Genomic DNA, 25,650 nt, shown 5'->3' on the forward strand with positions numbered 1-25,650 from the left:
TGAGAACCACTGTCCTAGTTCAACTGAAAGTTCTACAGTTGGCCTACACACCCAGATAATGCGGTTGAACGTCGAATAACTCCTGCATGTATACGCTCAATCAGACTCAAATTGGCAAATGCTCTCTGTGCATGCACGCCTAAATACTGTCTGGACCAACATGGTTGTCTTCAGCCTATTTAGCTCGATTAGCTTAACTACTTAAAGGGACACCAGGCAAGCCTGATGCTTTTTCTCTACGAAACTCCCCCTCACTCGGTCTGAAGCTCTTTTCCTTTTCTTTGCATCTTCCGTCAAGGGTTTTCGCTGCTTCTTCGCCGGTTCTGCCATTATACACACGTTTGCAACAATCGCTAGCGTTTCGTTAGCCTCCCTCTGTGCTGTGGATGCAGGATGGAAACTGAAACTGCTTCGGTCGCCGGGTACGATACACTGAACTTGCAAGCGGGATATTCTTCCTACAGGCAGTAGGGGCGGGCGAGAGAGTCTTCATTCGCCCTGTAATGAGTCATTTAACCATATACCGACTTACGAAGATGATTAATTAACACGAAAACGTTGCCTGGTGTCCCTTTAAGCCTGCCTTAAGCCATAATGCATACTCATAAGTTGCACTTTATTTCATACGTGAATTTACATCCCCAGAATGTCTAAATGAATATGTTCAACAAAGTAATGTCAACTATTTAACCAGGGGCAAATCACTGTGGCTGAGCATACTTCGGTCAATAAACTGATACCGGACAAGCACAGTAGTCCAGTTATAACTGTAGCTTGACTTAAAGGTGCTCTAAGCGATGCTGGGTAACATCACTTCTGTTGACTTTCAAACAAAACAGAAAGCTAGCTCGCTACTTCCCTCCCGTGCTGCTCCCATGCAATTGAAACTCTCCTAAACGCGCATCTCGTCTGTGATTTGCTGGAACAGTTTGTTATGTTTTTATGGGCTAGGTTTGCCCAGGTTGTTTTTGTTGCTGTTTTTGGAGTCTGGGCTGTCTACAGAGATCGCGATTTTACAGTGTATTCAGGACACAGACAGCTGGCGCTTGGTTAGGTGATGTTTGCAGTAAGTGACATAAAATGTTTTAGCTTAAAAAATGCGTGGCATCGCTTAGAGCACCTTTAACTGCATGTATACTGAGTTAAGTGTTTGAGGGTTCAGGGTTTAGGGGGGACATGGAGATGGAATGGACATTCAGCCAGTGTGTGTGCCCACTGTAGGCAAGTATAAGGCCACTAGATGGCAGTGTTCGCCACACAGAGAGATAACGTGGGACAGCTGTGCATCCAGTCTTCTGCACTATGAAGCTTCTACAGTGAAATATTAGCCTATTCGTTTTCATAGCTGTTCATCTGATCACAGTATGGAATCACAGTATTTTTATTCCCACACTTATTTTGGAAGGGAGAATTACACCTTTAACCTTTGTTTAATTTCTCCAATGGAGAAGTTGACTGGATGTGCATGACTTTGTAATGAACTGTCCTGCATAATCTATTGGGAGTGAAACTCAAATCAGTGGAAACCTGGCTGCAGTAAATAATGAGCAGACAGAGAGACAGACACACACACACACACACACACACACACACACACACACACACAGACACATACGCCCCCCCCCCCCCCAGACACACACACATACACACTTACCTTAACATTCACAGTGGAAGATAGAGAGAAAGACAAGATAGAGAGAGAGAGAGAGAGAGAGAGAGAGAGTGGAGCATCTCTGGGGATGGCGGATCAGGATCAGGATGTCTTTCTTGTCTTTTCTCCCTCTTATTTCTCCTCCTCCCATTGGATGATCCATTGTATTGTCTCCTGTCTGTCAAGGGAACAAGTATGCCATTTCAGGTTAAAACGGGGGGGATTCGGATCCCGTCCAAAACAGAGAAGGTTTTTCTCAATTTGCATAAACATAACTCTAATTTCTCTAATGCAATGGACTGCTGGAATGTATGACATTCCCTTCAGTAGGGTGGTTCACTCTCACACACTTATCTTTTGTGGCAAGTTAATTCCTGGTAAAAATCGAATGGCTGTGTGTGTGTGTGTGTGTGTGTGTGTGTGTGTGTGTGTGTGAGTGAGTGTGTGTGTGAGTGAGTGTGTGTGTGTGTGTGTGTGTGTGTGTGTGTGTGAGTGTGAGTGTGTGTGTGTGTGTTCAATGTGGGGATCTACCTCAGTGGGGGAGTGTGGATAACATCTCCCACCATCAGACTCCTCCTAGCATTAACAATGAAGCTCACTCTTGAATCAATGAACCACTGCAGCCTTGCTTATCACAGACGAGAGAGAGAGAAAGAGCTAGCTGGACCCAGTAGAGAGTGAGATAACATCACAGTGAGGGGCTTATTAACACATCTATTGAGTAAAGGCAAGGTATAAGGGGGGAGGGGTACTCAAAAAGAGAAAGAGAAAAATGACAAATGAGATGAACAGATAACAGGCTCCTGTCCTGAACGTTTGGGCTTGATTATGTATTGAGACCAGCTAATTGATTTTTGACTACACGTTTGGTATCTCATTGATAACTTCACAAGGTTTGAAATTACTTGTGCAAAAATGAATCGAATGTCTTACTCATGTTTACTTTACTACACTACATAACCTTACCAAATATTTTAAATAAATTGAAGGTGAAAAACATGCCGAGTCCATTCACAAAAATGTGCAATGTGTGTTTTCTTTCAATAGGGGGCAGTCTGGTGCCATGCTGTATGAGTATAGCCATATCATATGGACCCTTATCTGCCATGTCTACAGGCAAAGCTAGTAAAGGTTGTTCACTTGAACAGATGCGTGGCACCATAATCACCAAACCACCCATTTAGAAGGCATATGCTGTCTGCCAGTGTGTGTCTGTTTTACTCCTCCTTGCCATGCCTCTCCAAGACACGGTACGTAAATCAAACCAACCATGCCAAATTATCTGCGCAGCAAGACATTTGTCTGTCTAGCTGTCTAGACTAGAGGTTCTCCGACTGCTGCAAACTAACTCTAGTTCTGTGAAGTTATAGCCTACCTCTCAGTTAGCTAAAACAACGCCCAGAAGTGGACTTGCATGGACACAGGCTTGACCTATGACCATCACAAATCCACTGCTACATGACTAGATCTAAGTGATCTAGTGCGCAAGACATAATAATTTTATTATTTCATATATTTTTTTTCCTCAAAGTTGTTCTGTGTGCTATACCTTTATTATAGCCTAGCCATACCTGATTTCACTTGAGGATCCAGTGCACAAACTGCTCATCATCTGCCTATCTTAACAGAGCCCATCCAGATTAATGCTCTGCTTTAAAATATCAAACTTTCGCAACTCGGAGTTCCATGGTGTTTTATTACACCGAAAGCCTTGGGACAAGAGCAAGCACAAGTCAGCAAGTGAGTGAGAGTGGACCATGCTGACCTGCCATAGCAGCAACCAGCCATCGACAGATGAACCGTGGCACCTTTCTGAGCTAGCGTCAACAAAAACATGCCAGAGCCTTTTCCCGCCCGGCTGAGGACTAAAGCAACTCAGACATCTTTGCCTGGCGGCTGCCGCTCAAAATCTCTTTCTCGCAGTCGTCAGTGTTGTTGGGTAATGTGTTTGTGCACAACTGTGCACGGGAGGTCATCCATCATTTCGGCATGGCGTGGTTTGAAGGTAATTCAAGCCCCCTCCAGGCTGCTGTCGAGCCAGTGATGAGGCTGTTTGGGCCGCACAGATGGATGTGATGCTCGGCATCGGACGACGGTGACTCTCTCTCTCGTATTTCTCATACAGGCTGTTATTTATTAAGCCTAGGTTACTCCTCCAGGTCATGGGAAAGATACAAAACTATTTTTGTTATTTCATGAAGAACAGAAATGTCCTGATCTTTTGCAATTGTCTTTCTTTTTTATTGGTTTGTTTTAGGAAATGATACACTCCTCAACCAGTTTTGATTCAAAGACAAAAAGGCAAACGTTCAGACTAACAGAAGGAAAATAGGTTAGGCTACCTACCTGAGCTGTCTTTAGCATACTGCTGATTTGTCTTCAGTGCCATTTCCTTTAGATAACTCCCTTAAAAAACAAAGATGGATTTTTACCTGCGTGCCTGACATCTTCGTTATCCACCCTCATCACTTCCCTGTTTTTATCACGTCATTCTGTCTGTACAGCTTTCACCCTACTATTCTTCACCTCTTTGGTCTTCTCCTGTAGGCTAGTGCGCTTTACGAAAAGCAGGCCTTTTTCACACTTCAGTGGGAATGGCTTGCTTCCACACACCCAATCCGTTCTTCTGCCCCTGTCAATTTTTCAGGTTTCAAATTTATGTGCATAAATAACCAGGCCTTGAATACAATACCTCTATTTAATCACTTTGAATGTGAATTATTTAAAACGCTGAATATTGAGCAGAACATGGTCAATTGTTGCCTCTGTAAAATGTACCAGTAACACAGAGCTCTTCTGTTTTTCGAGTTCATTATCTCTAGTCTCCCATTTATTCATGCAAATTGAACAAGCCAGAGAAATATTTATGAAACTCCTGCAGAGGGTCAGAGCTTTAAATAAATCAAATGAAAATTTTAATTATTGTAACTTATTTTCTCGTCGAGCGCAGTATAACGTTGCCTAGTGTTGCATATGCATACAATATCCACCCTTAGGTTTATAATATTAAAAGATAGTTTTATTATATTTTTGTGTTATCAAACCTAAAAAATTGCCTAGAAATTGTTTAGTCAGTCTTTTAGTGAGTCTGACTCTGTGCTGCCTGTTGAAGTAGGCATTATGTCCCTTCAAGCCTGCCATACAGTCATCACTGAAGCAATATACTGTATCTGTGACATGGCACAGCAACTCCTGTTTCCATGACAACTGCCACTGAAGCAGCTCTTGTCAGCTCTGTGCCCGCAAGATCAGAGGAAGGAGAATGCCACCCGAAAAGCCTCCCGTGAAATGGGTTCAGACTGGAACAAACGAGTGAGTCACCCAATCGGAAGACCTGCAGTGCCCCACTTTCATTCGCAGGTATGCCTACCGATTCTGCCACATGTTAGTTTGTTATTTTAACGAATATGGCTCCCCGGGGCAATGTTTGGTTGTTGATTTCTTAGTTCCTATGCTTGAATGGATCTAGAAAGTTCCGAAATAAGGCCACAGGAAGTAGAACAGAGGATAGGATGAGTGGGAGGACCATTTGCAGCAGTGATGGTCTGTTTACGCTCCTGTGGTTTATCCGAGCATCCATGGGATTCACCGACGACCCTCCTTGCACTGTTTCAAAATAAAGGCCGGATATTTGAGTGATACACAGAATTCAGAGGATATTTGTGTGGCAGATTGGACCGTTTATTGTTCTTGGGGAGCCCGGGGCGTATCTTGGGGAAGTACGTCGGACTCGCTGTGTGTGGGGCCCGGGCAGAGAGAGGAAGCGCTTTGTGAGCCGTGCTTATCTTACAGATACGTGTTTATCAGACACTGTGTCCCAAGCTGATCTCTCTCTCTACATGCTGGTCAGGGCTGTTGACTCTCCTGAGCCGTTGGGAACCCTGCGCGTCAGTTGATGAGACAGTGGAGACATCGCCATGGCATCTGCAGGCAGAAGGAAACTGAGCTTATCATCTGTGGTTCATTTAGACCTTTCCTTGTCTCCTGTGGAGCTTGGCATGGGGCACCAGGCTGCAACAATAGGCCGTAACATACAAACAATATGCTGACTGTTTACTGAAGAATTTGTCTCTTAACCTGGAGAGAAAATGACAGTTGTCAGTCAAGTATTTCAAACAAATCACTGTCCTTTTACAGTGTCAGTTACAGACACAATGTCTACTTATTTTGGACAATCCAGACAAATGCTTTGGAGAAAAGAGCTGCTCACATGAACTATACAAGTAAAGCAGACTTGTTGTAAAGTGACTTACAGTATGTAGGTTGGTCTCATATGCCTCTTTTTATTTAGTCAAGGAACCTTGGCTGCATCTGTTTAGACCACTGATGTCTTAACTAGCAAGCAAGAAAGGTTCCAAAACAACATTGGAACTGTGTCTGTGTGCTTGTGAGTCCAGAGACTTTTTGCCACAAGTATGGGTTTGCATCCACTAAACCGACATTCCCTTCCCTCCAACTTCCTATAATGGAAAGCAAGTCTAAATCCCATCTCAGATGCATTGTGTCTGTGTCTTTGCTTATCTCTCCCTCTCTATAAACTCCAACTACACAACAAATGTATTTTAATTATTGCACACCGTCTTACAGTTTGTCAACTCCCCTCACATGCAACCCAAAATAATTTGGTATTATTCATTGAAAGTATGCAGGTTTAGGTATTTTTGGTGGCTGTAGAGCTCCCTCTAGAGTTGCAATATATTTATATTTCACTCTGCTGTTGTAAATAACAAACTTCTCTTTACTTATCCCCCTGTACACAATTAAAATGCTTTTGTTGTGGAGGTGAAGGATTAACAACAGGCAAAAAGTATCTCCAAAGAGCTATATCTACTGACGAGGTAATGTTTCACGATTCTCGCAAGATTTGTCGGGCCGCCGTTCTTGAAGTTGCATGGCTGGTTTTCTCTGTAGCGACACGCTACGTCTACTGTATGTTTACCATACGTCTATGTTTACCATCAAATTGGCTACGTAAAGGTGAAAATCTTGCGTAGTGTACCTTTAACTACGTATACCACTCTTATTTTTATAACACTTTTACTAGAGACCAGGTGGCTTTGTTTCTCTGTGAACAAAGGGGCAGTTATGTTGAGAAGTGTGTGTGTGTGTGTGTGTGTGTGTTCTCGTGTGTATTACCTCACTGCATCCACAGATGTTCATCTGACATAACTGGTGATATCCATCCCATCTTCACCCTCATCTCTGTCACGCTAACATGCTCCTGTGCTGGAGGAATCTCAGGCATTCGCACTGGCTCCCAGCCTTCACTCACGTCTCTCCCATGGTTCACCAGACCTAAGGGACGGACCATTGAGATTGGGTTTTATAAACCTTTCCCAACTGGTCTGGAAAATGCTCTCTCTCTCTCTCTCTGTATGATGTGTGTGTCTGCAAGAATGTTTGACTCATTATAAAGTTATATATTTTAGGTATTATATATGATATTGTAGTTCTTACCACACTGTTAGACTTTTTATTGTATTTTTACAGTATCTCACTGGCAACACTGTTGCCAGTGACTTACTGTAAGTAGTCTTCTACAGTAGCCTTACTGTAGATGTGTTTTCCAGTAAGAAACCCTTACCGCAATTTTAGTGTACAGTAAGATACCCTTACCGCAATTTTAGTGTACAGTATGCCCCTACTGAGACTTAATTTTACAGTAACTCACTGGCAACAGTGTTGCCAGTGAGTTACCTACCTATCCCTTTACAGTAGCCTAACTGTAAGTTCCTTCAACAGTATTATGTCCTTACCGCAATGTCCAGTACAATATCCTTACTGTATATATATATAGAAAAAGAGATTTTTATTTTTAATTAAAAATACTTTTTTATTGAATACTTTACAGTACATGCACAATACAAGAATGCGACAATGTAACTAGCTTCAGTCTTCAAATCTGCAACAATGTAATGCAACAGTGCAATCATTTTAAAAGATTCTGGGAACAAAAGCTTTTATACTCTATGATGCTCACCTATCAAATATTTCAGTTAGACTGTTAGGCATTCAGTTAACACAGGGGAAAATACAATATTCACTATCTGTATCAACAATGAAAGAAGAGACCAATGACCATTTCCCTCTGGGATAATGTCACCAAACATGAGTGGCAGATTGCGAAGTAAACACCAACATTGAATAGCATTTATACCCAAATCATTACTATGTATTGTTCCTCAATTGAGCAACCTTGCTCTTAGTTCTGCTACCCTAGGTGTTTCCTTTACCTGGCCGACGTCTATTTCGTAGATTGTTGTTTGGATAAAGGTGTACATATTGTGAAGTACTTTGTTGTAGGACGTACCGAACACAAAATGACTCCTGAACAGTTCATCAAAGGCGCCAACTGCACTGGCTGACATGCATGGGATGGCGTACTTGTCGAGAACAATGTAGTATGCATGGATGGTGTTCTTCTTGGGTCCAGCTGCAAGGAGGTATGGCTGCTTGCTCTCCTATGGCATCCAGATGTTCTTGTACACTGTTTCCAGTCTGTGAATGAATTGTTTCACTTTAATGCAGGGCTTAAAGTGTCATATCAGATGATGAAAAAGACATTCAGACCATGTTCCATTGACGGTGGAGGTTATTATCCAATGTTTGTATGACAATATCAATAGTATGGTTCAAGAGTGTTGAGTGTAGCCTACATAAATCTGTAAATCTGGATAAAAGTGTAAATCTTGATAATGTAGTGTGATTGCAGAATGTTAAAAGTTGCATTTTGTGCATAAACTCTAACTCTATTTCTGAAATTTGATTTTACTTGCGTTTAGCTTAAATGAGAAAAAATATGAGCCGTCATTACTTTGAGAACATCTCGATACAAGCACTATGTACTGGTAGGCAAGTGGAGAAAATATTTTGACCAACACCGATTTTGTTAAATTTCATTATTTGAATGCAAGAAAGAAACAACGCAACAGAAGGCAACACTTTAACGTGGGCCTAATCTAAAAGGTGGCACACATGCATAACTGATGGCGACAAGAATCATCCACCAACCTTTAAGAACATGACAACATGATTCTCTGCCATGGATGCAGACATCTTCCCGGGTCTTTTGTGGCCTTGTGCAACCGGTGGAATGAGGTGGAGTAAGAGAAGTATCCCTGCAAGTTCATGATCCCATGCTATATGAAAAAGAGGCACATCGATGTGATTAACAGCTTAGTCAAACTTTATCAACAACTCCAACTGAGAAAAAATCGTTCAATTGTTTTAAAGTATCTGACCTGCGTCATTTTCTTCATCATCATTCCCCACACTCTCTGCTGCATCAATCAGCTCCTGAAGATCTCGTGACAGATGCAAGCCATGCTCTGGGCTATGGTCTTGTCCTACAGGAGATGACAACATACAATGTATCACAATGGCAGCATTATTATTTCACTGAACATTTTATCTTGAGTTGGTCCATTTATCTTTGTACATAGTTGTTTAAATAAAGTTTAATGCAGAATGAACTACACCTTCAGTATGATGCATCAGAAATAAACAAGCTCTGAGTTAAATTAAATCGGATCCCAAACGGAATATCACCCCCATTTTAGAGATAGTAGCAATATGTCAGAAGCATAATATAAACACATGGCTGTATACATGACACCGTTTACTTAATTTACTGTGTTGATGCACCTTGCGAATTTCGTCCATTGTCGTCTAATTCAGTCCATCACATGTGGACTGAAATTAGCAGCTAGCCATTATTGAGTATAACGTTCGCATACATTGAAACGTCTACGTTTAAGAAATGAATCAATTAACGTTACTCGGAACACACCGTCAAGGTTCACATGCCAATATCAAGTTTGTATTTACATGTCATCAAAGGCGAAGCAAAGCAACAGGCTAACGTTACATAAGAAGACAACCGTGCCTGCACACAACATTACGTTAAGTATAGTGCATCAAGGATAGTTTAACACATAGCCTACCATCATCCAGAAAAATTCTGAACTTCAGCTCAGTGACACGCACAAACTTTTGTTCAGTCCTGTATTTTTATCAGCATCTGGGGTTAGTCCTGTAGAGCAAATCAAACGATACACAATTAGGCAATGTATTTTAAGCCTATGCCTCACATTGACGTTAAGTGACATAATCTTGCAATCATGAAAAATGGTTTACTGACGTTATGAATGTAACGCCCCCCAACTAATAACGCTAATTGTAATTACCCACATTACTTCAATTTTCAAAATATATTTCGGCAGCCCGTTTGCTTTCAAATAAGGTCCGCCACACTAAAGAGTTAGCTATAAGGTGCTAGCTAACATTCGCGCTTAAAATAGGTATGATAACGTTAACGTTAGGTTACCATGAACTAGCCAAGTTAGTGCTAGCTTTAAGCGCGCACAAAAGCAACAAAACCTTAGAACTAAATGATTAACAACGTAATCTAACCTATGTCATTTTTAAAAAATAAATCATGCCTTGTTGTCAATTTTCCAAACAACATTTAGCTTACACAAAATATATTCATCAAACTCACCGTAAATCCCGTGCAACCAACTCCGTGGTGAAGTGAACTGAAAATCCAACAGGAAAATTTGTCGCGCGCGGAGCCGTTGGCTGTCTTTGGAGGCGTGGTTACCAAAGATTCTAGAGCGGAGCTGGTGGTTAGCTGCTACCAACATAATTTCTTCAGAGCAAAGTGCAAAGTAATCAACTCTTAGGGTTATTTTACACTTGCATGATTAAAAGAAACTCTCTAAGTGCATATGGAATTTTACACTCCAAATTTTACACTGCCGATTTTACTGTGTAAGTAACTGGATGTTTAACAGCTGCTGGAGAAATTTAAAGTTATGGTAGCACTACTGTTGTTTTTATCTACTGTGAAAGTGTTTAACAGTAGCGCTACCACAAACTACCTATTTCCCAGTAAGTTACCATAAATTGTATGAAACGTCATCAAAATGCCCATAATGCAATGCAAAATACAGTAGTGATACTGTAATGATAATGTTGTGGTATTTTACTGGCCATTTTGCGGTAAGGATACTGGGAAATTACAGTTAAGTCTAACAGTGCACTTCCTTTTTTTGCAGCACATAATACAGTGAAGAGGATTTAACAGTGTGTGTGTGTGAAAAAGAGAGAGAATGAGAAAACTAAAAGTACAGCACCAAGCTGCTGAACCAAGTTGCACATTTCTGATCCCCTGAGTGCTGTTAGGTTACTACTATTACTACTCTCTCTCTCTCTCTCTCTCTTTATCTATCTATCTATTTATCTATCTTTCTATCTATCTCTCTATCTCTCTCCATCTACTCTCTCTGTTCCCTTTCTCACTCTCTGTTCTCTTCTTCACACACTAAGCACTCCTCACCCTTTTAAATAGTATAGACCCTTTCAACAATAAAAACAAAAACAATGCTTGAACATTCTATTTGGTTCCCAATCTACTTCCTCTGCATTAAGATAACATATGGAATGTTAAAACGGAAGCCTTGTGGGGCCAACTATGATGCTGATAATGGAACTCTCTTGAAAGGGTCTATAAAAGAAGTCCGACCACAGTTTCATATCCAGCCACAAAGGTTCATTCAGATGACCACTTTTCAGAGTTTGCTTTGGAAATGTTTACCAGTCCCACTGTCAAGTCATGTTTCCAGCTCATAAAAAGCGAATTCAGATTTACACAAGTCTTTAAAAACAACAGACAGCTCGGAAGCTTCTATTGTGCACCAACTCAAATCCCAATTCAAAAGGGCCCAGGCAAAATATAAAACAGACATTACCAAGCTAGCAATGTGGGGAGAATGAAACTAAAACGCTAACATTATGTCAAATAAAACTGTTGCAATTGAACGTTTTGAAAAAAGATTCTCATTTTGTTCAGGGGAATGATAGCAAGTAACACACACATTGTAAGTAAGGGGAAAAAAAAGATATTTCAAACATCAGTTGCAAATCTTGTGAGACAAAAAACATTTCACCTACAAGTCATCCATTTGCTATTTAAAGTCGTTTACACCCTTAGAAAGCAATCAGTGTGTTCCTATCAGATTAAAGCAATTTCCAAAAACAGTTGCCATGTGTCAAGACAAAATTACAACTCACAAGCTTATTAGCTAGGCAGCCCATGGGAACTGCCAGGCTCTCTATTTGTTCTTAGGGTGAATATTTTGTCGATTTTGGATGACTGGCCGTGTGCTTTGGACGTGAGACTTGGTTCAGAAACAGGCCATGTGGAAGCAGTTCAGTTCTTTGGTCACAACCTCTCCTGATTGGGCCGTTTCAGTTCTCTCTCTTGGTTTTTTTCCCCATTTCCTTTCAGTGTTTATTTGTTTTCTGAGGCGACATCCTGAAGCGATTGGGCTAATAAAGAAGTCGATGGAGAGGATGGTGGTGGTGGGGGGACAGTGGCCTGGTTGGTCATCACTGTCGTACAGTTCTACTAGCTGTTGTCATTTTGTGGGAATTGAGACCTCCCTGCACAAATACTCAAATACACACAGACACACACACACACACACACATATGCATGCACACACATGTACACAAACACACACACACACACAATTGCACAGACATAATTTGTACATGCACACACACACACACACTTTCCTGACCCAGAAAAGAGCTTTGAACTCTTGGCAGAGCTGACCAGCAGGTCTGGGATGACTTCCCAACCAGCCTTGCTGAGCTGAGCCAGGCGCTTCTCCATGGAGAGATGGATCTCTCTCTCTCTCTATTTCTTTCTTTCTTTCTTTCTTTCTTTCTCTCTCTCTTTCCTTCTCCCTCCCTCTCTTTCTTTCTTTCTTTCTTTCTCTCTCTTTCCTTCATTCTCCCTGTGAAGCTATCAATATGTTTTTCTTCATCTCTATCTCTTTTCCCCTCTATGGCTCTCTCTCTTTCTTTCTCTCTCTCTCTCTTTGCTTCTCCCTCCCTCTCTTTCTTTCTTTCTTTCTTTCTTTCTTTCTTTCTTTCTTTCTCTCTCTTTTCTTCATTCTCCCTGTGAAGCTATCAATATGTTTTCTACATCTCTATCTCTTTTCCCCTCTATGGCTCTCTCTCTCTCTCTCTCTCTCTTTCTCTCTCTGAGTTTGTGTGTGTGTGTGTGTGTGTGTACATGAGATGGTCTGGTAGTCATGACATGCATTCTCCTCCCAGTAGCCACCTCTTTCACTCAGCTCACTGTGGTCATGGCTGGGGCTTGGATGAGGACGTCGAGGGCGACTTCCACTCTCATCTCCTCAGTGAAACATAATTATAATACAATACAATACAAGAATAACTATGCAACCCAGTCTCACGGCAGTTTGTGGTGATCACAAAAAGAAATCTTTTAGATTGTAATACCTTCACGAAAATTATCTAAATATCATGATGGGTTAACAAACTAATAGATTTCTTTTCATGATGCCATCACGAACTACAGTGAGACTGGGTTGAACTATGACTGCTAAAAAGATTGAGATTGATCAGGTCACTCTGGTTGAGCCACTGTGTGTTAGTGTGGTTTGTGTGGTAAATTGTTTTGGTTTGGAAAGTATATCAAAAGGATGCAGACTATAAGATTAACCTACCATTTTACATTCCATGCACATTTGTGAAACCTGAAAATAAATTCACCCTGTATGAATATATCAGAACAGTCAATCCAACAAGGACCTTTTTTTATGCAAACTAGGAGGTAGATGTAAAAGATGTGCCTGTTAAAGCTCCTTTCATTGAATCCATCCTATCTGCTTTTATAGAAGTACTGACCATTTTTGTGTCAAGTGTACATTTGTGTCAGACTTCCAGTACACCCAGGCTCATGAGTGACGCCATATTGAGATGAAAGTGTTGTTCCTTACATTAAATCCATTTCTCCCACAGGAGTTGTAGCTATTTCTGCCCTTGTCTGATACAGAGAATACACTTTACTTTGTCATCTATCAGTCTTTGGAAAAGCTATTTTAGATTTACAGCCCCCCCCCCCCCCCACCCATTCATTGGCAATAAGGGGAAAATTCATTTTTGAACGAAAGGAAATGTATTCTGAAAAGAAAGAAAATCCTTATAAAGAGATATTATTTTTGTCACAATTATTGGCACCCCTAGAAAACCTTACAAACAAAATGGTGAATGGACAGGGAAATAGGAAGAAAACATCTGAAGAAAATCTTGGACTATTTTTGGAAGATGAAATCTATTTTTATGCCAGCTTCTCACAAAATGAACATATATAATAAGTCCTATGATATATTTTAATTGCAGTCATTTTACCTAAGCCTGTCAGCAACAATGAACAGAACAGTCCATAACAGCAGTCCTGTTATCTAAGTGCCCTGGTCTGAACTCCATAGAGCACAAGTGGGGTGAGATTAAGAGGGGAATGCACAAGAGAGCGTTTAGGTATCTGGACAATCCTGTAAACATATTCTGACATATTCTGTAAAGAAAGAATGCGATCAAATTACCTGATTTGTACTCTCCAACTTAATGACATGTTATTGGATAAGACTAAATGGTCTTTCATTGGTAAAGTGAGGCTTTACAAAGAATTAAATACTGGGGTGCCGATAATTATAGCATGTGAGTTTTTCCTTGTTTGTTATTATGAAATCATTTTTACTCTTCCTTTGCCATGAAATGTGAAGGATGTTGTAAGTGAAGTTCCAAAATTAGCCAAGGAAAGTTTTTTTTTTACTATGGGTGTCTCTAAGGGACAAATGGCTCAAATCAGCAACATACTTTCCTCTTAAGCACTCTGCTCAGCATTTTATTCTCCATACGGAAACGCTCAGATAGTCAGCACACATTCACACACACACACACACACACACACACACACACACACACACACACACACACACACACACACACACACACACATTTACGAACACACAAAAAAGTAATGTGAGTCACATACACACACATTTACATACACAAAAAAGTCATGTGATGATGATGTATGATGGATAGAATTTAGCTGAGTTGTTTGTACTGTATACACACACAAACACATACACACACACACACACACACACACACACACACACAGCTTTGTATTACACAACCCCAGAAGATTAATTAGCTGTGTGTTTGGGATGTTTCCTGTTATTTCCCTGGGCCGTGCACCCCACCACCCCCACCCCCACCCGACCCACCATCTAGCTGAGGCCTCAGCCCTATCGTCTTTCCCAAATGTACTGCACCACTTTGATGCCCCCCCCCCCCTCTCTCTTGCCCTGCTACCCCCATACCCCCATTTAGAGGGGAGACCCTCTGTTCTCTGATCTAAGGAAGGCGAGACCCCCAGGGAGCCCCCGAGTTTCAATCTGATAGGGAGGAGGGAAAACAACATTTATGAAACCAAAAAGTAGGGAGTGAGTATGGGTTGGAAAACAGGAGCCTTGACCCCCCCCCCCCCCCCTCTTCGTCTCTCCCCTGGTTGACTTCTCTCTCTCTCTCTCTCTCTCTCTCTCTCTCTCTCTCATTCTGTGTGTGTGTGTATAGCTGTTTTTGTTCATGTTTGCCTACTCACTGTCAAGCACAGCGAGATGTCACTTCGCTTCCCTCTCATTCCTCCCCTCTTCCCCTCTTCCTCTGCACTCTCTCCTCTCCTCTCTTCCTCCCTTTCTTTCATCTCCCCTTTCCCTTTTCCTGTCCTCTCCTCTGTGCTCTTGCTTCTTGTTCCCTCTCCTTCTTTTCAACAATTCTTCCTCCACCACCGTTTCTCTTCCCCCACTTTTCTCCTCTCCTCCACTCCCCTCTTAGAGGTGGCATGTGGGTAGTAAGGTGGTAACAATTTTCTTAGCTCACGGGTCTGCCACTAATTCAGCACTAACCCCTATCACCTCCTCCTCTGATCCCTCGTTCCTCCCAAGCATCCCTCGCTCATTTACCCTTGTTTGTACAACAGGCATCTATCAGTCCGTGACGCAATGAGGTGATTACAGAACAATCAATCACTTCCCCCTGCATGGGTCCGATGGCTTTGATGTGAAGGAATGTTGAAGGGACTGAAGTCAATGGCTGAACAATGGCCTCTGGTCAGGGCATAATGACCCTTTGATCTATAATGTCTATAACCAGCGACCACACTCACATACACACTCTGTGCCAAGATGATTTATTTATTTGCACAAGAGCTTGTTCACACACAATGGGTAAACCTAAATGAATTGGAGGCCCAGACTTTTTTTAAGCATACCTTCATGGGTACATTGCAGAGACAGACTGCTTGAAAATCTGAAAAAGGAAATGAGAACATTTTGAAAACTAACTTTTGGTGAAGGTGTATGTTTGTGAAAGACATTGAGGAGAGCTCCACATCACCTCTGGATGCTGTTTGGCTCCGTGGCAAACGTGGAGAGACCGAGAACAGATGTGGCGGTCCTCGAGGCCCTGTGAAAGTGATGTCTTTAACAGCCGCTGGTTTCACCTCATGCTTCCCCTCCCCTCCCACCCCTCCCCCAGGCCCTTCTGAAAAGAACCCGGGCTCTCCCGGGCTTGATCTTTTCCGACTGTAGCAACCTGTCACCATGGTAACAATCCCCACGGTTGCGAGCTGTAGCCGGGAGAATATCAAGCAGCAGTGGGGCGGTCAGCAATGTCATGGACCATCACCTTCACATGGACATGTACATGGGACAAGTGCCGTTTATTACCGTGTAATTAACGATTAATTGTTATTACTGTCTGAACTTAACTGATAAGCCCCACCCCCCACCCACACACACACCCACCCACACCCACCCACACACACACACACATACTGTTGCATAGGTTTGAATTGTTTGGATAATCATTTTATTTGTGTTTAACTTTTTTTTTTTTATTATTATTTGTCTGTTTTCTTTTTCTTTTTTTACACTAAACGCCAGTAAATGGTTTGCCTCTGCAGTGACCTGTGTGCCAGCGCTGCCTTCATATCTGCCGTGAAGGACGAGCAGCATAAGAGGATGAAAAGGCGGTAATGGGGTTTTCACTTTAAAGAAGAGAATCAAAAGGACAGCGCCCTGTTATCCTGATTTTCTTTTAACTGTTGCAGAGCAGAGCCAACAGCTCTCCTTTCTGTTCCTGCAATGGACTTTTAAGAGCTATTAATGGTGCAGAAGATGCTTACTTTCAAGTGCTCTTGGGAAGCCCACACACAGATAAAATACATAACTGGGCTGCCATGGTAGGTAATAGAGTCTATAGAAATGTTACAATAAATTGTATGTACAGTAGGCTATTGATTAGATCAATGAGTACTAGTTTATTATAGTGCTATGCACCATAGCGCCCAGCTTAAACAAATTGAACTTTAATTAAAACCCAGAAATGATGGCTAATTGTGCTATCACACATGCTAGGTAAACTGATTAATCCTTACATTACAGCATGGAACAGAGCAACCGTGAGCGACAACACACTCATAGCAGGTACACTATGACGGGGGAGGAAAGAGTTAAAAGGGTCGGGGGGAGCGGCTAGGCTTGACAGACTGGACACGGGTGGTGGAACAGTTGGGCACTTCAAAGCTTTGATGTTGTGGGCTGGCTAAATGAAGGCGACTGCAGGTCCCTGCTAATGGGAACCCCATGGGGAGATGAGAGAGAGAAAGAGACCATGGCGGACTGGACTAGACTGGACAACGCCATGTGTATGTACATGAAGGGGAGGTCATGTGTTGGTAACCTTGAATAGCTGAGTACGATATAACCTCTCAGTGATGCCTTTGTACAGTAAAATAGCAGTAGATCTCCATCACAAACAGACACACACACACACACACACACACACACACACACTCCCTCAGTCACTCACTCATTCTCTTCACAACATAATAAAGGCTACCCAAACAACCATAGATTATGTTATCAATCCTTTATTAAATAATAATAATATTAATAATAACAATACTCATCATCATAAAAAGCACATTTCTGTACAAAGTCTCCAAACAACTGAAAGTCTGACCAGTGCCTTTATTTGTAGCAGTCCTTTAAAAGTCTTTTTAGAACGTTTCCATTTTTTCCGACGTTCTGGAACCTTCCGTGGGTTCTGGAACCGAGGCTGTAGATCAGAGAAGCTCCAAGGCACTTGGAAAAAAAAACGTCTGTCCAGTGATGGGAGTCTCCGAGACGAGAGAAGGGGGTGTGGGACGATGGGACGTTCCATGGCCAGAGGTTCACCTTAGCCCCTTGGCCCGATAAAGCTCGTGCTTGGCCTCGTTTCAGAACAGCCGCATCACATCCAGCATTCGCAGACTCTGGCGGCCACATGCTGAGCACTGAGGACCAACCGGTGTGTGTCTCATGTTGCAAGAGTGTGTGCTTTGTCTGTCTATGTACGTGTGTGTGTGTTTGTGTGCATGCATGGGTTTGTGTGTGTGTGTGTGTGTGTGTTTGCTTGGTCTGCTTGTGTAAGTGTGTGTCTGTGTGTGTGATTTTACAGATGAGACAGCCTATCTCCCAAAGAACCAAAGTGAGATTTACACCTTCTGTCAGTCTCCTAAGAGGAGCTGACAAAAGAGCCTGCCCCGATTTACCGCGCAAACCTGTGTTCTGTTAACCTTGGCTCTTCAAAAAAAGGGGTGAGTGTGAGAAAGCGTCTGACAGGGAGACTAAAAGATGAAGGCCATGAAAAGCAGACAAGGCTGGCCCCAGCAGTCCACATGGGTAAAACCATGGAGGGCTTCGGTGAGAAACTAAAATGTCTGTGTTACTCGCATACGAGCCTCAGTCTCCTGATTCTCTACCCTCCATTTCTCCACAGATTCTCTACCCTTCAAGAGTCCTCCTAGAGTTTTCTCGACCTCCATCTTCTTTTGCCAGGCAGAGGAGAGGACAACTGAGAACTTCTGTATGGTTGTTTTGTTTTCCTCTTTTCCTCCTACCCCCCCCCTTCTCTCTGTTTGTCTCTTCGTCTCACTCTCTCTCTCTTTGTTTCTGTCTCACCATCTTTCTCTCTCCCTTTCTAACTCTGTCTCTCCCCTTTAATCAGTGTGTGTGTGTGTGTGTGTGTGTGTGTGTTTGCCGACTGCAGTCTCTAAAAGTCCTGAAGCCCTTTGGCCCACCAATCTCACAGTCCTCGCAATCCATAGGATGCACTGAAAAAATCCCTTGGCTGTTTCAGACGATAAGAGAGAGAAAGAGAGAGAGAGCAAGTGTGTGTGTGTGTGTGTGTGTGCGCGTGTGTTTGTGTGTGTGTGTGTGTGTATGTGTGCGCGTGTGTGTGTTTGTGTGCACGTGTGTGTGTGTGTGTGTGTGTGTATTTGTGTGTGTGTGTGTGTGTGTGTGTGTATATGAGTGCGTGCGTGCGCGCGCGTGTGTGTGTGTGTGTGCGTGCGTGCGTGCGTGTGCGTGTGTGTGTGTGTCTGCGTGCATGCACGTGTGAGTCTCCATCCTTCTCCCTCCGCCCTCTACACACAAACCACAGTATATATACAGGGGCCACACACCTAAGCCTACAACTCTCTATTCGTCTCTTAATAAACACAGGTTGAATGTTTTTCTTTGTTCAAAAATGTCCTCCTATTTCTCCCTCTTCTCTTACAGATTGGCAATTTGACCAAAATATAAAACACAAACTCGTAGGAGCTAAAACAATCAAGTGAAGGAGTGCTGAGATGGGAGCATCTAAAATTAACACAGACGTCTGACTGGACTGTGGTGGGGGCAGAATATGGGTGGAAAAGTAGCGGACAAAAGGTACTCAACAAAGTCCAAAAAAGTAAGAATGGACCACAAAAGCAACCACAATCGACGCCTAGGTGTCTAGACATTTATACTACTCCAGGAGAAAACTTGCGGCAACCCTGAAAACATTTCCTTTCTTTCCTTTCAGTCTATGATTTTTAAAAATGAGACCTTCAGAAATCTAAGTGGAGTCTTTATATATAGTTCTTTCTCTCTGTTTTGGAATAGGCATACACTTGATATGTGTTGATATTTTGAGTCCACGCATCCCTTCATTTTCTTTCCAGCAGGGAACAAAATTCTCTCTTTTCCTTGGTGCCCAAGTTAGTCACTTCTATGGCCTATGGCCTTCTATGGCCTGCAACATTTCATCTTGATTGCCAAGATCAATCAGGACATACAAAAAAGCAGCTCGATCCACTGGTCCCCCTCTGTTCCACCAGTACTGGTTTTCATAGTCTAACGAGGCCAAGTGGACAATCAAGAGATGAAACCAGGTCTCTGAGGACCTCCTGAAGAGGAGTCCATTTTTTGGAGGGAGCGGTCATTGGACGTCGTTGCCGTGGAGGTCTCGATGAAGAAAGAGGAGAGGAGCAGTGGACTCTGTGAGATCGGGGGCACCACTGGTCAGCCCTCCTCCTCCCTGTGTTGTGCCCCCCCCCCCCCCCCACCGCAGTCCACCCACGTCCCCTCTCAGGCCTCGGAGCAGCAGCGCTGCTGGTTGAGCTTGACCTTGTGCTTGATGCCGTCGTACAGCTCGAAGTTGTAGTTCTCCAGCGTGGTGGAGGAGCGCGAGGACAGGCCGCTGTAGGAGCACGTGCAGTAGAGCAGCAGGCCGGCGCACACGGCGCCCAGCAGCACGCCCAGCGAGCTCATCACGATGATGGTCAGCAGGATGGGGTCCAGTGTGTAGAGCCACGAATTGTCCTTCTCCGAGACGCGCGTCACAGGCAACTCGGACGGAGGAGCCGTTGTCCACTCCACAAACGGGAAACCTGCACGCACAGACGGATTGATGACAGTCAGATGATTTACTTTGACAACAACCAACGCACAGCACGCTGTTTCATAGGAAGAATAAGACCATAATCCTTGAGAGAATGAAAGAAGTGTGAGTCACAATAGTGTTTGTATTCCGCAACGGATCTTCAATATTTTTAGACATGAAAATTCAGTGGACGAGTGTAAGTGTATGCACATGTGCAAATTAGGTAGCGGTCCATTTTCATCTCATATTTAATGATGGGGAAAAGATTGCGCTTGAGATGCCATCAGCCAAATGTTTTTCCAGGACTGACCTCGGCCCACAGTGGGTGTTAATGCAAATGCAATACAACTAATGCTGCCAGTGATGTTTCCTCTGTGTGGTTATGTTATTGCTAATAATATAAAATAATATAAAAGGGACTCAAGAAGGAACTGCCATAGTCACTGCTAAGTAGAGTGATCTCACCAATGGAATCACCAATTATGCCTAAGTGCTTAGACAGGCCCTTAAAATGCCTGGCAACCAGGGGAGTGTGGGGTGAAAGCGATGGCATAATTATTTCCCATTTGGGCCAATGTTTGATGGCGAGAACAGAATGGGAGAGAAGGAGGCATGGCATTATAAACGACAGGAGATGAACAGATTCAGGCTCGAACAATCATTTCTGGGCAAAACAAAGGCTCCTTTATGAGTCAGATGAATTCATACTTGGTCTGACAGTAAGATAGAAGGAGGAAGATAACAAGTGGAAAGTCTGGATTCACAGGCAGGCGTCTGTGCAGATGGTGGAGGGTGGGGGGGGTTAGCTGGTGGGACCTGATTGATGCTCTCATACAAACACCAACAGAATTCTCAAACATTATGCAAATCACTGTGGAATCTTGTCTTGTGCCAATCTATTCATCACATCCGTACATCAATATTTATATATTATACAAAAAATTAAATTGTATGAAATCACACATGTTCACATATTCGAAGCTAAAACTGTCACTGCCTTGATGGTTGGCCGAGCTTTACCAGGGCTTTACTGACATCTGACAGAAGGGGTTACATTGGAGGGATCGTACCTTCGTTGACAGGATCAGCAGCGTTGAGCAGTCGGCTATCTCCAATCTCCACCGGTCTCTTTTCTGTGGGCGAGAAGGAAGAGAGACGCCATGTTGAAACGATGCTCCAGATACAGAGGGAAAAAGAGTCCATCAGGAGATTAGATAACAGAATGCAGCTTCAAATGTGCTTTGTGTTCAGAGGTTTACAAAAGACAGCCGAGTTATTTTCAACTGGGAAAGGCTGAGATTGAGAATTACCGTCAAATGAAATAGCATAAACACAAAAAGACAAAAACTGCTGTCTGGATGGATGTGTGCAGTTCTGAAGTGAGATTGTATGAATCTGGACCGTCTACTTTCACTTACTGCAGTCTGGATCATTTCACATTTTTTAGACAAATATACTATCAAACATGTGCGCACGTACACACACACACACACACACACGCACACACACACACACACACACACACCGTAACACAGTTTGCATAACCAGCATAGTAGAAAAATAAGATTTTATTTTGTACATTCCAAAAACATCCCAAAGACTGTCAAATCCATCAAGCAAAAATATTCATCATGTATATATTTGATATATATGTGTAGATATATTGCCTTTTCACAGGAAATGCAGTTTAAGATTGAGGTACAGCCTACTGAAGTTTTAGTGTACATTCGTTATGCTTACAAAGTGCATCATCTTCTTCATCATCATCGTCATAAACATCATTATCATCAATACCACCTTCCTCATCTTCACTGCCATGCTCATCCTCCTTCTCCTCCTCATTACTGTCGTCTTTACAGATAGCACTGCCACTTTTACGCTAAATATGTTTGCCATTGTTCTGCGCGCCCCGCATGGGTCGTGGGCAACAAAGTAAAACAAAGCCGAGTCTGCAGCCTGAGAACTCCACGGCGGGAGATGATTCTGTGTCTTTGTTTATGCATGCCACCCCCTGACACATCGAAACGGAGAGTGTCACGTCCAAGCTTGCGCGAGGCACACAAATCAATAGAAGCTGCTGAGCCGTGCGAGTTAAGGGGCCGTGGGTTGCATCGTTGAGTGATATGTGTTCGGGACACGATTAGACGGGGGTAGAAAATATATGCAGCCGCCTCCGAATGGCACGCTCGGTGATGATCCACTGGCTCTGAGGCCCTGGTCCAGAACGCATGAGACGGCTGACGGGTGGACTAAATCCCTGCACGATCCATTCCTCTTTTTACACTAACGACTGATTCTTTTCCCTTCTTTTTTCTCTTCCCTGTGAAGCCTGTGTGTGTTTGAGAGAGAGAGAGAGAGAGAGTGTATGTGTGTGTGTGAGAGAGGTGATATGCTACGCCGGGGTAGCAAGAGTGAGGAATGAGAGAGAGAGAGAGAGAGAGAGAGAGAGCGGGTTTGGAATGGTGCCCCTTCGGCGGCAGAGCGAACGCCAGTCTAGAGGGAGCTTTAACTCATTAATGCGGTCTCCAGGGACAACGACAGGCGCTGAGAAAAAGGAAAACTGGTGTGGGGGAGGGGGAGGTGGAGGTGGGTTGTGCCTGCAACGGCAGCCTTAATAAATGCTATCTGGTCCATTAACTAATTAAAAATATTAAGAGCTTGGAAAAGAATGCACAGAGAGGGGCTGAGAGAGAGAGAGAGAGGGAGAGGGAGAGAGAGAGACACTTAAGCAGACCAAGGCAGAGGTACTTCACTGGGCCTCAGGTTGATTTAAAAGCACGTCGCGAGGGAGTGCCAAAACATCTCTTAGCGTGGCTCTCCATCTCGAAAAAAGGGAGAAAAAAAAAAATCAAAGCTAAGCGCTTCCCTGAGCCAAGCCTCCATGTTTCCCTCTGACTCTCCTCCGTCCCCGTGCTCGTTCCCATGGTGACGGCACACAGGTGAGAGCGGGCGGGGGGGCTGCCTGCCTGAGCCAGGTGAGCCGTGTCGGCGCGCTGAACTGTTGGGCAGCACACCCTAACCTCAGAGAGATGTCTGCCGCCAAAAGTGTAATTATGATTAGCGATTGACAAAATATGTACTCTACAGCACATCAGGAAATAAATTGGGGAAGCAAAAGCAAACAGGTTCCCTCACAACAAAAAGGATAACAAGGGTGTATACTCAACATATACAAAAAGGATAACAAGAGTGTATACTCTTCTCCTCCCCTTATTCTAATGATATCCTCTAGAGGTTAATGAGACACTAGTCGATACATTTGTCAATACCTCTTACTGTGGAGTGGCTACGAGTGCATATGTTACTTACAGATGACCACAATGGAGCCGGACATAATGACCGCCCACCGTGGCCACAGACAGGACGGACGAGGAGCAAACTTCCTCGTCTTCCCGTCTGAATAAAAGGCGTGTTTCTCATTTTTGTGTCGTTTGCAGGGCTGCCCGCACCCCGGCGGCTAAGCAAAATGGCTCCCAGCTGCGTGTGTGTGCTGTGCTGTGCTGTGCTGTGCTGTTCTGTTCCGTCGTGGTCTGGAGTTGTCTCTTCCCTCATTAGGGAAGTAGCTGGTGAGGGGGAGCAGCTGTCTTTGTTTATCTGGGAATTTTTTTTCCAATGTTTTTTTTTCTCTCTTTCTCTCTCTCTCTTTTTCTCTTTCCTGTTTCTTTTTTATCAGGGAGCTCAGCAGACAGGCTCTCTCTTTCTCTCTCTCCCTCTCTCTCTCTCTCTGAATAACACTCGCCCACACATGATAGTGTTGTGAAGCGTTGGGGCATGGGGGAACAAAGGCGGTAGGTTGCTGTCACCGAGGATCCAAAGAGAAACAAGAGCGCATGCTGATGCTTTTTGTGGCAAGACACCCTTCAACCCCACCCCACCCCACCTCACATCACCTACATCCTTCACACACACACACACACACACACACACACACACACACACACACACACACACACACACACACACACACACACCTCCCCATCTCTCCATCTCTCTCTTTTTCCATCACTCCTTCGCTCTAATCTCTTCAGGTATCCTGAGATGTGGAACACATATGGTAAGTGTCTCTGTTTAAAATTACACCTCAAGAGTACAAACCGTTGGCTTTTAAAGAAAAAAAATAAATTCCTCTCTCTCCCTCTCTCTCTCCGTCCTCCAGGGCCAACACAGTCTGTTTAAAATCAGACTCACTTACACAAACACAACCTCCATTGTCATGTTTTGCCTGTAGCTCCTAGTAGACTATCTGTTTGAAAGTCTCCGTGGTACTATCAACAGATCGCCTGTTGTTCTTACTCTCTGCTGACCACATGGCTATAACTCACGTCCAAATGATTCACAGGTGGTGAGCTTGTGGAAACAAAATATAGTATCATAGGGAAAACTCTACCCCACGGACCAACTCTCCTAAAGGTGCTTTCCCCCCCCTTGCATGGGTGTGAATTATTTATTTGACAGTGTTTAGATCACTGACTACAAAATGGCACGTTACTGTTTGCCTTCCCATGGTTTAAAAAATCAGCATGCTTGACCTTGTAGCAGTTAGCGAGCACCCCGTTCCTCCTCAAAACAGTGCATTTCTCAAGGTCTGGTTTTATTTGACGAGTGCACACACACATACACACACACACACACACACACACACACACATACACATACACACACACACACACTCGCTCACACTGCAACCCGCGTCGGTCCCGAGTCGGGATTTAAACCCTTGCTCAGCGCGCCCATGCTGGGACCGGTCCAGGCAGAACCGAAAGACCCAGAGCCGTGACGTGCCAACATTTTTTCCCTCTCTGGCTGCGGCGTCTCTAGTAAACAGGCTTAGCTGTGGAGCCCGAGACAGCTCCACTGGACTTATAACTGCATCTAACAACGAAAGGCGCGAACAAAGGAAGACAAAAAGATAGAGAAAGACTCAGAGTCGAAAGGAAATCTATAAGTAGGATCTTTTCTCCTTTTGTCTAAGACAGTTGCCAAGGCAGCATCCACTGAGAGGAGAGAGGAAACACCGCTCCTGCCTTTTTTCTCCAATGTACAATTCTGATCAATGATCCAACTCAGTGAAAAAGTGAGGTTCACAGTTTGGGTTTGGTTGCGTGTCATCGGCATCGTCTCTCACTGTCTCCTCGGCTTCCGATTGGTTCAGAAAGTGTCAGGAAGTCCGGAGGAGGGAGAGATTTGAACGATCTCTGGGGCCCCCCCCCGCCGGCTCATTCAGTAATGGGAGCAGCCGTCCTCTTTGTCGAGCCAAACTGTCAATGCTGGATCTGCCCCAAGGCGACCACTGCTGCTTCCCCCGGGGTAGCGCGAGGTCTGGGGGCTGTAGTAGGCGGCGGCCGGCAGGCTCTTCTGGGCCGACGTGTGGCGCCGCT

General features: G+C 43.7%; 1 protein-coding gene and 1 long non-coding RNA gene across 4 annotated transcripts in view; both read right to left on the reverse strand.

Moving 5' to 3' along the window:
• Positions 1–7,989: 7,989 nt before the first annotated feature.
• Positions 7,990–10,239, reverse strand: LOC143141913 (uncharacterized). 2 transcript variants are annotated; one of them, XR_012990824.1, is made up of 5 exons: positions 10,152–10,239; positions 9,595–9,683; positions 8,893–8,997; positions 8,663–8,790; positions 7,990–8,149 (listed from the first exon to the last, which is right to left on the reverse strand). It is a non-coding gene; the product is annotated as an uncharacterized LOC143141913 (long non-coding RNA). The 2 variants fall into 2 exon arrangements; XR_012990825.1 differs by lacking the exon at positions 9,595–9,683 and having other exon boundaries at positions 10,152–10,201.
• A 9,737-nt stretch (positions 10,240–19,976) lies between these two features.
• Positions 19,977–25,650, reverse strand: part of nrp2a (neuropilin 2a) — a 73,428-nt gene continuing 67,754 nt past the window's right edge. The window contains exons 16-17 of one of the 2 annotated variants that reach the window (XM_076303064.1): positions 21,343–21,405; positions 19,977–20,279 (exon numbers count right to left, since the gene is read on the reverse strand). In XM_076303064.1, the coding sequence (XP_076159179.1) occupies positions 19,978–20,279; positions 21,343–21,405 (365 nt within the window). In that variant the 3' untranslated portion in view covers position 19,977. Of the gene's footprint in view, positions 20,280–21,342; positions 21,406–21,825 lie in introns of those variants that run through there. The other variant, XM_076303065.1, reaches the window with a different exon arrangement.

The sequence above is a fragment of the Alosa pseudoharengus genome, unplaced genomic scaffold (genome assembly GCF_046254945.1).
Source record: "Alosa pseudoharengus isolate Yale_2024_CS ecotype anadromous, Long Island Sound unplaced genomic scaffold, YU_APseudo_1.1 YU_APseudo_1.1_scf_24, whole genome shotgun sequence".
Classification (NCBI taxonomy): Eukaryota; Metazoa; Chordata; class Actinopteri; order Clupeiformes; family Clupeidae; genus Alosa; species Alosa pseudoharengus.